This window comes from Lepidochelys kempii, chromosome 3 (assembly GCF_965140265.1).
Source record: "Lepidochelys kempii isolate rLepKem1 chromosome 3, rLepKem1.hap2, whole genome shotgun sequence".
NCBI classification, from domain to species: domain Eukaryota; kingdom Metazoa; phylum Chordata; order Testudines; family Cheloniidae; genus Lepidochelys; species Lepidochelys kempii.
The window spans coordinates 81,542,072-81,554,371 of NC_133258.1; the positions used below are offsets into that span (position 1 = coordinate 81,542,072).

General features: G+C 42.3%; 1 protein-coding gene across 3 annotated transcripts in view; it reads right to left on the reverse strand.

The window, feature by feature from the left end:
• Nucleotides 1–12,300, reverse strand: part of RTN4IP1 (reticulon 4 interacting protein 1) — a 43,396-nt gene that overhangs the window by 15,459 nt on the left and 15,637 nt on the right. For 2 of the 3 annotated variants that reach the window (XR_012158009.1, XM_073336919.1), the window contains exons 6-8: nucleotides 12,080–12,216; nucleotides 9,977–10,160; nucleotides 7,436–7,528 (exon numbers count right to left, since the gene is read on the reverse strand). Coding sequence is in view for 1 of the 3 variants with exons in the window: in XM_073336919.1 (XP_073193020.1) it covers nucleotides 7,436–7,528; nucleotides 9,977–10,160; nucleotides 12,080–12,216 (414 nt within the window). In the remaining 2 variants the exon portion in view is untranslated. Of the gene's footprint in view, nucleotides 1–100; nucleotides 228–7,435; nucleotides 7,529–9,976; nucleotides 10,161–12,079; nucleotides 12,217–12,300 lie in introns of all 3 variants that reach the window. The other variant, XR_012158008.1, reaches the window with a different exon arrangement.

Genomic DNA, 12,300 nt, shown 5'->3' on the forward strand with positions numbered 1-12,300 from the left:
TGAAGGGGATGTTACCTGCAGATCCCTAATAAGAGGGGTGGGGAGCAAACAAATAAATAGCATGCACAGTGAACACATTCAGTCAAAAGGTTGCGGTTACCTCCACAAATGGTGCAGCAAGGAAACTGGCAGAAGGACAGATTGGATATCTGAACAGGCAGACAATCTGAGGGGTGTCAGGTTTGATTACAATATTGATCTGTAATTTGCCTCTTCAATTCTAAAGGCTGGCAATAATAATAGGAAATTATATTACATTTTTCCATCAGGAGATCTCAAAGCATTTTACCAAGGTGGATAAGTAGCACTATCCTTATTTTTCAGATGGAGAAACTGAGGCACAAATTGGTTAAGTGATTTGTATAATGTCCCACAGCCAGGAATAGCAACGATGTATCCTGACACCCTCTCTGGGTCCTGGTCCATGACTAGAGATCCTAGACATTACAGTAATACCAGTAAATAGGTTAGTAATCGTTATAATAAATCCTTTGAGAGATAGATTCAGTCATATGAAAATTCATCGGTCCCCGACAGAATAGTTGAGAACTGCAGCTTTAAGATGCAAATCTCCTTCCTTTTCCAAGGATTTTGCCTGAGGGAGCAAGGTGCTGTTTATTTTGGGAATGCCTTTTGAAACAGATGTTTTATTTATTAAACAACACACTATAGATGCAAACTGAGATATGCTTCTGAAGCTTATTCTCAGCACAGAGAGGAATTATTTGAAAAGTTGGGAAAACTCTGATCATTTTTAAGTAATTTAAGGAAATTAAATCACTTTTGTGACACTGATGGCTCAAACTTACTTAGAAAAAGCATTCAAACTTGGCACGTGTATAGCCCATCAACATCAGGACAAGTGACAGACATGTTAGAATTGTGTTGTATATAAATAATAAAGGCATTTGAAAATAATATGCTCCGTGTGCGGTATGCTATTTTCTACTAACTTCAAACTATGCATAGAGGGCCAATACACCAGACACACAGTTAGAAACAGATGTACATCTGGCTATCTAGAGGCTGAAATATGTAACATCTGTTCAAATCAGCATAGTTATTTGAATGAGTGGTCTCCATTATGAATTTAACAACATTCACATAAAAACACTGCATGGCTTCCCGTGGAGAAGGGCATGTGGGGAGAGTGAAGTGTTTTGTTTTAAGATAAACACACCTTACTATTTTCACACTGGGACTAATTTCATACTGGTAATTCACACACATTTTCTTCTTCTATGTTAAATATAACAACACTGAAACAATCAAAGGTACTTGGAATGTAACCCCTCATATTGAAATAACAGCAATTCCCTTAAACAGTGCTACATTTTCAGCATAGATACCTCTTGCACAAACAAGGGGATATTTAAGTGTCTAAATATCCAGCTGTATGCACAAGTTGTAGTAACCAGGCAGGCAGATCATAGTGGTCCCTTTTGTCTATCATTATGGGATCATTAAGATCATTATATAAGACTGTAATTTCCCAATATTCTGCACAGTTTTAATATGGGGTTTGTGATCACATGAATTCCTCAATGCTAACTGACAAGAGAGTTGCAGGAATATCTTGATTCTGGTATGTACTTTGTGATTCACCAAAAAATATCACGTGTGTTCTTAAATAAAAGGCAGGCTCACACTGCTCATTAATGTCATCGTGAAATATATGTACAAATACTATGTCAATAGTTAACTTTATATACTGAAAATATGGTTTTAAAATCTGCATCAAGGCAGGGGTGAAACAAAGGTTTTCCTCCAAACAGGAGGTAAGAAATGTCTCTCTCTTGGCTCATAAATTAAGCATTGAACGCTAACACAATGGAAGCTCATTTCCATAAAATGTCAGAATTTAACAGAGAGATGTGAAGCCAACAAGGAAGGAACACAAAGGAAAAATAGATCAGAGGTGGTTATCCAAAGACAATAAGCTCTGGCAGTGAATCTAGGAAGCAAAAAAGACACCCCATAATCCTCCATCTAGGAAGCAGGTATGAAAACGAGATCACAACCAGCCTTAGCTGAAATGCTGCATAGGACTTTCAGGGCGAGAAACTTCTTTAGATGGGACATTAGCCATTTAAGTTAAGTGTAGTCTCGAGAAAGCGTGTTATGATTTTGTTTTGTATGTAAACCATTTGTTTTGAATTTTCTTACTGTCACATGACTCTTGAATCTCTGATGATAAACTTATTCTTGGTTTCATTACAGATATATCTATCAGTGCTGTGGTATTAAGCAAAGAGCTGATCCGGAGTTGAATCGTACACGGTGGTGTGTGCACAGTTCCCTTGGGGACAGCAGACCTGGTATTTCTGTGAGTGTTCAGTGGATATGGGGCTGATCACTACAGGGGACTCAGGAACGTGGGTGCACCTACTGCTAACCTGCAAGGCAAAGTAAGGGTAGGCATTGTCCAGAGGAAAGTGCTTGGGTGGCTAACAGGCTCATGGTGTCCTGGACCCGATTCCCAGTCCAAGCAGGACTCCCTCATGCCAAAGACAGGGGGAAACATGGTGAGTCACAATCCTGGGTACCCTGACAACAAAATAAAATTCTACATAGATAAATGTAAGTTGCTACACTTAGGGAAGAAAAACCCAAGGCACAAATATAGAATGGGAGATAACTGGCTTGGCAGCAGCACTGCTGAGAAAGATCTGGGAGTTGCAGTGCATCAAAAGCTCAACATGAGCCAGCAACATGATGCTGTTGCAAAAAAAGCAAACACAATTTTGGGTTGCATTAACAGAGACATGGCATGCAAGACACGGGAGGTGATAGTACCATCTATTCGGTTCTGGTTAGGCCTCAGCTGGAGTTCTGGGTCCAATTTTGGCACCAATGTATAGAAAGGACGCAGAGAACTGGAAAGGATCCAGAGGCAAGCAACAAAGATGATCAAAGGGATGGAAAGCAAACCATATGAGCAAAGGCTGAAGGAACCGGGTATGTTTAGTTTAGAAAAGAGATTAAGGAGGGGACATGATAGTGGTCTTCATATACTTGAAAGGTTGCCATAAAAAAAGATGGAGAAAAGTTGTCCTCTGTGGCAAGAGAGAACAAGAGGCAATGGGTTCAAACTATAACATAGCAGATTTAGATTAAATCTCAGGAGAAAACTTCCTAACGGTAAGAACAGAAGGACCATGGAACAGACTGCCTAGGGAGGTTGTGGAAGCTCCTTCACCAGAAGCTTTCAAAAGGAGGCTGGATAGCTATCTGTCTTGGATGGTTTAAACCAGGGGTCGGCAACCTTTCAGAAGTGGGGTGCCGAGTCTTCATTTATTCACTCTAATTTAAGGTTTCGCGTGCCAGTAACACATGTTAACGTTTTTCGAAGGTCTCTCACTATAAGTCTATGATATATAACTAAACTATTGTTGCATGTAAAGTAAACAAGGTTTTTAAAATGTTTAAGAAGCTTCATTTAAAATTAAATTAAAACGCAGAGCCCCCCAGACCGGTGGCCAGGACCCGGGAGCGTGAGTGCCACTGAAAATCAGCTCGTGTGCCGCCTTTGGCAAGTGTACCATGGGTTGTCCACCCCTGGTTTAGACACAACAAATCCTGCATCTTGGCGGCGGGGGAGTGGGGGGGTGTTAAATTAGGACAGGGTTACACAGAATTGCATTCACCCCTATGAAGGATAGGTCCATGAATGGCTATTAACAAGATGCAACCTCATTCTCTGGGTGTCTGAGTGCCAGAAGATGGGAGTGGATGACAGGGGATGGATCACTCAATGACTGCCTGTTCTGTTCATTCCCTCTGATACACCAGGCACTGGCCACTGTCAGAAGACAGGATACTTGGCTAGATGGACCATTGGTCTGACCCAGTATTGCCGTTCCTATATTCTTATGCTGATTGAGAACCTGATCCAAATTCCCCATTGACTTCAATGGACAATGGCATCTGCATGTCTAGCCTCCATATGGCTCATTTATTATAAACTAGTTTCATAAACAAATATTATTCATAATTTAGTTGTGGGATGTTTTGAGACATATATATCCCCTTCCCCCACCCCCCCGCATTTCACATTTCCTCCTCCAATGAATCGATGATCACTCAATTTGAGGGGACCAATGTGTACAGACAACAGAATTACATGATATTAAAGTAGATCCAAATGGAACAGATATGGGTTTTATACAATACTTTTCATATACTGCATTTTACAAAGCAATGAGTTAAATACTGTTAGCATAATGACTATGTAGATAAAACATTATTTGACACTACAGCCGGTTTTTGTAGAGACACAGAATAAAAGACTAAACAAACACCTTTATCCTCCTACCATCTAACAATAAAAAGGTACATCAGGACATCCTTAAATGTATGACATACATTTTAAATAGCATTAGCATCCCCTGTCCAGATTATTAGGCAGATGAATACAAATTAAGCCTTTTCTCTATTGCATAAACAGATATTTCCCAAGACACCTTCATGGGCATATTCTGCATTTTTGTTTTAAACATAAAGCAGGAACAGAACACAAATGTGCTGTGACTGGCCAAGGGTCAGGACAAGCAGTAACTAGGAAGACAAGGTATTTCTGCTCCTTATTAAACTTTGATTTGTTGAGTGTGGTCATGCAAGATCATAGGAAGTGAAGCATCTGCTGTGGGTTCTTTCTAGGCTGCAGATTGTGCTTGAAATGTTGGATGCAATGCCAAGTGAAGTGGTGTGAAGCTGCAGCCAGGAGCGCTGTCATAAAACACTACAACCCATTTATTAATACAGCCCCTGTGTAGCAGTAGTCTGAGGTAATATTCTCTGAAGTGCTGACATACTGGCGTATTGTGTATATGGGCAGAACAGGAAGTGCACCTTATCCTGTGTGCCTGGTCAACAGCACTAAAAAGGTGAATAGCAGCAATGAAGTGGCACAAAGATCATTCAGGAATTGGGAAAAAAGGACAAAACTAAAAATACCAGTTTCTGGAAGGGGAGGGGGAAAATATATAGTGGAGAGAAAGGAAATCCAAATGGGGACATAATTTGATAACCTACACACTTCTAGAAGAGGACCAATCTTTTAGACCCAGGAGTGTGAAATGGCCTGGAGAGTCATGTTCTAGAATCAACAGGGCACAGGGGCAGGTTCTCTTCCTTGTGCTGCTTTGGCAGCACAAAGGCACTAGGCCCTGGTCTACACTAGGACTTTAGGTCGAATTTAGCAGCATTAAATCGATGTAAACCTGCACCCGTCCACACGATGAAGCCCTTTATTTCGACTTAAAGGGCTCTTAAAATCGATTTCCTTACTCCACCCCTGACAAGTGGATTAGCGCTTAAATTGGCCTTGCTGGCTCGAATTTGGGGTACTGTGGACACAATTCGACGGTATTGGCCTCGGGGAGATATCCCAGAGTGCTCCACTGTGACCGCTCTGGACAGCACTCTCAACTCAGATGCACGATTGTTTGCCGTTGCTCTGATGCAGGGAGGGGCGACTGAGGACATGGCTTACAGGGTTGGCTTCAGGGAGCTAAAATCAACAAAGGGGGTGGCTTTACATCAAGGAGTATTTCAGGCAGGACTTCACGGAGGGTTCCAATAAGAAATGGTGCACCTAAGTTATTGTTCTTATTGGAACAAGGAGGTTAGCCTGGCCTCTGATTGATACATGGCTAGATTTACCTCGCTGCACCTTCTCTGTGAGTGACTGCAGTGTGACCTAGAGGAATGAGTCCCCTAGACAGGGGAGGGGGGGAAGCAAATGAGTACAAAACAAGTCTGGTCTATTTCTTGTTTTGATCCACTCCATCTATCTTTTACATCTTTGGCTGGCAGCAGACGGTGCAGAAGGACTGCATGCCATCCACATCTCATGGCTGCTCGGCAGAAGATGGTACAGTACGACTGCTAGCAATCCGTATCGCCTGCCTGCTCACCATAAGACGGTTCAATAGGACTGACTGCAGGACTAAAGAGAATGACCTGGTCAAGTCACTCCAAATTTAGTCCCTGCGCCCATGTCTGCCCAGGCGCTCCCAGCCGACGTGGCCAGGAGCACCTCGGATACGACGAGGACAGCTACCTGTCATATTGCACCGTCTGCTGCCAAAAGGCAATGGGTTGCTGCTACCGTGTAGCAATGCCGTACCGCGTCTGCCAGCACCCAGGAGACATACGGTGACGGTTACCTGAGCAGGCTCCATGCTTGCCGTGGTATGGCGTCTGCACAGGTAATTCAGGAAAAAAGGCGCAAAACGATTGTCTGCCCTTCCTTTCACGGAGAGAGGGAGGGAGGGAAGGGGGGCCTGACGATATGTACCCAGAACCACCCGCGACAATGTTTTAGCCCCATCAGGCATTGGGATCTCAACCCAGAATTCCAATGGGCAGCGGAGACTGCGGGAACTGTGGGATAGCTACCCACAGTGCAACATTCCGGAAGTCGACGCTAGCCTCGGTACTGTGGAAGCACTCCGCCGAGTTAATGCACTTAGAGCATTTTCTGTGGGGACACACACACTCGAATATATAAAACCGATTTCTAAAAAACCGACTTCTATAAATTCGACCTTATTCCGTAGTGTAGACATACGCTAGGAAACTGTCCACAGCATCTCTGTTGGAGATTTCCCCACTGGGGGTGGGGGGGAAGTCCCCAAAAGGTGCAGATACGGCAAGGCCAGTTCTTACAGCACCTCATCTCTCAGCGTGGGGGGATGGAGGGGAGACAAGTTACACTGTCAGGAGAAGCCTCCCCATCCTCTCTTGCAGACAACTTGTCACAAGCTCTTAAACCTGGGAAAATTAGGAAAGTAATAGTACACTTTCCTCATCATTCCCCTTTTCTGATTCCACTGTGGAAAGCTTCATGACAATTGACAATTTAAAAGACAATGGAGCTTGATGAAATTATGTTAAAGTATCACTGAATTTTATACTCCTAAAAAGAGAAAAAAAATACATACAAGATTCTCCAGACCACTCTGCCAATGCCCGTCAGCCGTGACCTGTAATACACTAAATATTCTAGCACTGTACATGTTGGGGTGGTTGGGTACATGGATAGAAGAAGCAGTCAAGTTCATTTTGACTGAAGAACCAACCAGGTGTCCCTACTACCCCAACACCCTTTTTTCATTTTCATTGTCAGAGTTCAGGCTAAACAATCACTTCCAGTGCCAAAAGTAGCTCATTTTGCCTGTAGCCCAGTAAATATAATGTCTGAAAAGAGTGGAAAATCCTATTATTAACACAGTAGGAAACACCAATGTCTACATTCTGTACACTGGGGCAAGAACTAAGTGAGAAGGAAAAGTTGAAGAGCAACAATTAACCCTCTCACTGAGCAGCTTGTAATGTTTTATTCCTTAACTGTGAATTATACACTTTTTAAGGCAAAGAAGCATTTATTTCAGCAATAATACAGTGGGTTAAATTACTGATTCTAACATACCTTTCCTGAATCAACCAGTTTTGCTATTTCATCCAAAGATTGGCCACTCGGTGTGAAAAATGCCCATCTATAATGGATTCCTTTACAGAGGTGCTGAAATGGACAGATCACACAAAGAGTTACAAAGAAACTCAAAATATGAACCACATATTTAAACAAGAGAGTCAGAGCCTAGCAAGGGATCTTAAGAAAAATGTGGGAAATATTTTCTGGTGTCTAAATGTCACAGAAGTACATGGACTAAATGTACGCACATGGATGCTGCGTCGTCACAATAAGATCAGAGTGAAATCCAGTGTCCAACTGCATGAGTTAGCTGGTTGTGATAAAAGCCTCATCTTCACAGCCAGAAAAGCAAGACTGCAGAGTTTACATCTTGTATAAGAAACAGTCACATGTTTACACACACACACACACACACACACACACACAATGAATCCTGAATTTTGCTGGGGAGTCAGAGCCTTTCACCTCTATATAATCAGTTCAAATCCAGCCCAGGGTGGTGATGGCAGAAAATCATTACTGCCTGATGACTGGTTAGTGGCCCATTTGAAGTGGGTTGGTTGTCTGAGTCCAGCTCTCAGCTGACAGGCATACTCTGTCGGTGGCAGTATCAGTGGCTAAGAACCGAGCAGACCTAGAAAGAATGAGCTATTTGTACCCTCTCTCACTCATAGAGGCAGGGTTGAGGCACACTAGGGGAGCAATGTGAAAAAAGCTAACGTTGCTGCTATGCATCACACTCCTTGAAGAGCCAGCCACCTTCCGTCTTTGAAGCTGTCAATCCGTCATTCACTACTGTTAAATTAATTTTATTATATATTATAGTAAATTATACATTAAAATACATAAATTATGTTAAATATACATAAATAGTCAACTATATTATATACACACACACAAATATAGGCAGCCCTACAAGGTCAACCTGGGCTCTGAAAGGAAAGTCAGCTTTTTCTAGCTCAACTTCACTGCCAGTAATATAGATTCTGCAGGCCAGCTTTTACTCTTGGATACATCATGCAGAGACAGAACTAAAGGATCTGCTGAAAAAGAAGGTGTCATTTTTACAAGGTAGCTTTTCAGAAGATAGCTGCGTTTTAAAGCGGACACTGACAAACAGATAGGGGCCTACCCCTACCAATTTTGCTAGGAGAAAGAGGTGAATCAAAAAGGGGATTTTGATTAAAATTTCAGGAAGATCTCACATTCAACCATACAAGTCAGGAGTAACTCCAATGACTGAAATCTGGTTTGAGAACAGAATCAGGGCCTTGATTTTTCAAATACAATTGAAACGTGATACATGACACAAAATGCCTCTCATGTAAACGTGCAGAAAGCTGCATTGAGCAATATGGGTACAGCCTTCTTTCCAGGCTCGTACTTCACTTCATCATGAACAGGAGGCCTCCCTTTTAAAGGGTCAGTATTAGACTTGGGGTCTCATTCAAATATGCAACCACAACAACTGTAGAAAAAGCACTCCTTTGGAGAGCAAGGATTGCACGTTCAGGGAAAAAACAAGCCTTTAAAAAAATAAAAAGTTCACCTGTTTCCAACAGAAAGAAATTTAAAAAGTGAAGACAGAAAAATTAGGGTAACAATATCACCACTCAGAAACACAAGTCAGAAGAAAGGAAAAAGGAAAATAAAAAGTGTTTCCTAGCTGTCCTGTGGGAATTCTCTCCATTAGGGATGAAGACAGCGCATCACTGGAGCAAACAAACAATGTGTTGGGTGAAATCCTGACCCCAATGAAGTCAAAAGCAAAACTCCCATTGACTTCAATGGGGCCAGGATTTCATCTGTTGCATTTACTGTGGACATATCAACAGGACTTACTATGAAAAAAGTAGAATGAAAAACCTTAACTCAGAGGCACCCAAAACACTCCCACATCAGCCAGACAGATATCGGTTCTCACTCAACTATCACCAACCCAGTATGTGGAGGTGTGGCAAAGTACCTTGTTCTCCTCAGCAGACTCAGTCCTTTTTAGCCTTGGAGACACCGGCTTGGGCAAGGCAAATCCTTACAGGTAGCACAGGGTCCGGTTATTCCTTTCCCTGATCAGTCCCTTGTGTTTGCTTTCCTTCCCTGCTGGGGAAGGAGTGCAGCCTCCCTTCCTGGAAGGGTTCGGTGTCTTGCTGCCCTTAGTCTACTGGCAGCTTCCCTGCTTCTCTCACCCCCCGCCCCCCCACTTCCACGCCAGGGAGGGTTTAAAAAGGTCTGAACCTAATTAGCTCCCTGGCAACCCCTTTTCCATCTGAAATTTATTTCCGCTTGGTTCTCCTCAGTGGACAGGGAGAGGCCTTTTAATCCCTGGGACTAATTACTACCCCTCCCTTGTTTGTACTTGTTTGTCCTGGGTTTACCACAGAAGGAAAGGGAAAAAAAACAGTTGGAAGAGTATAAGCATGCCTAACTAAGCACACAGGAATGAAGCAAAAAAAACGCAAAACATATGTACCAGGAAACTGACTGCATCCAAACTCCTTATTACATGGAGTTAAAGCATCTATTTTGTTACTGTACCTTTACAGCTTTGGTTCCAATCGTGACTCCTGTTTGTAGCATGCCATCAGCTACTCCAAGCCTGTCCACATTCAATAGAAAGGGTGTTACCAAAGTAACATATGTGGCTCCTGACCATTTCTTGAGGAAATCTGGAGACCATTTTTCAGTGGGTCCACCAACATTATCTAGGATGAAATCAAACCTGGAAACAGGGGGAAAGTATGTTTGAAAAGCACGGTGTTGCACTGAAAAAATACAGAAACAGGGCAACAGTCTTATAATTAACTTGTTTATTTCAGGGAAAAGGTGATTCTAAGCAGAGATTGACTACAGCTGAAATGTCCATTTGCAGATGCAAGGCATTGAAACAATCTGTGCACAGGAATGTAGCATGGAAGACCCAGACTTTCAACTAAATCCTAGTTCACTATAACTCAGCCCCACTGTACACAGAGATTGTACCTATATATTACTCGTCATTCACTACAGACAGGACACAACCATCACACGCTGATCTCAGGGCCAACTAACAATCTCACTGTAGCTAAACTGAATACCACCCTAATTGTTTAGAGTCACTATTACTGTTACATTGGCCTACACATGCAGCAGCATCTAGGGTATCTGAAAGGCAAGCTGCGTCCACACTCACTATGGTGTGCAGCTACATGTAGCCGTGAAAGGCTCTGACAGCAGGGAAAGGATCCAGCAGCTCCCCTCTGCTGGGGCCTTTCACTGCAGTGAGGAAAAGGCTCTGTTAGGGGAGAGGCAGAGGAGCTGCTGGAGTGCTTCACTGCGGCGGGAAAAGCCTCCCACGATGGGGAGACAGCAGGACACTACAGTGCAAAAAATAGAAGCGTAGACAGGAGAAGCAATGCTTGTGCATGTAGGGTTCAGACATGTAGGACACTCTACTCACCTAAGCAGTGTCTCACCATCTACACTGCTATTTATACCCGTGCTAGCTGGGCGTACTGTGTCTGTACTTTACATACTGCTGCAACTGTAGACCCACCCATATTCTAGAGCTTTGCATTCTTCTCCCAAGTAATATTTGCTTGAAAGTTTGAAGTTCAAACTATTTAGATTCAAATATAATTATCACAATTTATATTTGAATAAGTCTTTAAGAAAAAAAGAAGCAAAAAATCCTTAAGGTGAGAATTCCTATCAAACTACTAATTCCAAGGAAAACTCTGAATGAAACATTTTAAACATAAATGTATTTGTCTTGAAACATTTGTTATTTATCTGAGACAGCTGGACTAGACTTCCAGAAAAACTCAGTCTATTCCCAGCTCTGCCGCACACTTGCTATCAGACTTTAGTCATGTAACTGCTCCATGCCTCAGTTTCCCTTTTTGTAAAATGAGCTATTAGAGCTTACTTACCGCACACAAACTTGTAAAGCTTAATTCATTGTTTCCAATGTTGTTCCAGCTGTGCTGGTCTCAAGATATTACAGACACAAAGCGGGTGAGGTAATATCTTTTATTGGAGCAACTTTGGTTGGTGAGAGAGACAAGCTTTCAAGCTTAGAGCTCTTCTTCAGGCCTGCTACAGCAACACTGCAAACATTACCGAATTAAGCTTTGCAAATCCTGTGTGAGATATGCCAACACCAAAGGTTCATTTTACAGAAAGGGAAATTGAGGCATGAAGCAGAGCTCTGTATAGCTTGAAAGCTCGTCTCTCTCACCAACAGATGTTGGTCCAGTGAAAGATATTACCTCATCCACCTTGTCTTTCATTAATGTTTGTAAGCGTTTTGAGATCCTTGGAGGGAAGCTGATATAGTTGTGGAAATCATTATCATCATTCAAATGTGTTTAAAAGAGTGAGCTCTTCCCCATTGACTTAATCTTATTTTTTCTGACTTAATACTGCAGAGCAGTCTGTATTTATGATACTCACTTCACAGGCCACATCCAAAGGGGGAAGGGCAGGGAGCTTGCTTTAGAAAGTAAGGCTTTGCAAACAGGAAGGCTCAAAACCCCAGAGGCAGGGAGTCTGCCAGACTAATTTAGGATTCCAGCAACACAAAAGGTATATGCAAGGGAGTCTGCTTGTTGCCTATGTCCCTACAGCACTATATACATATTTAACTGCATTAGTACATACAGTGGTAACATTTTCAGTTGCTCTGCTACATCTCCAGATTTGTAATCAATCACATCATCTGCTCCGAGCTTTTTCACCAGGCTACTGGCATCCTGAGAACAAACTGCTGTCACATGACCACCCCAAGCTTTCATTAACTATAAAAAAAAAAAAACATAAAAAATTCTAAGGTTTAAAAATTATTTAAACAGTGAAAACACCTGAGAAGACCAACATCTCAT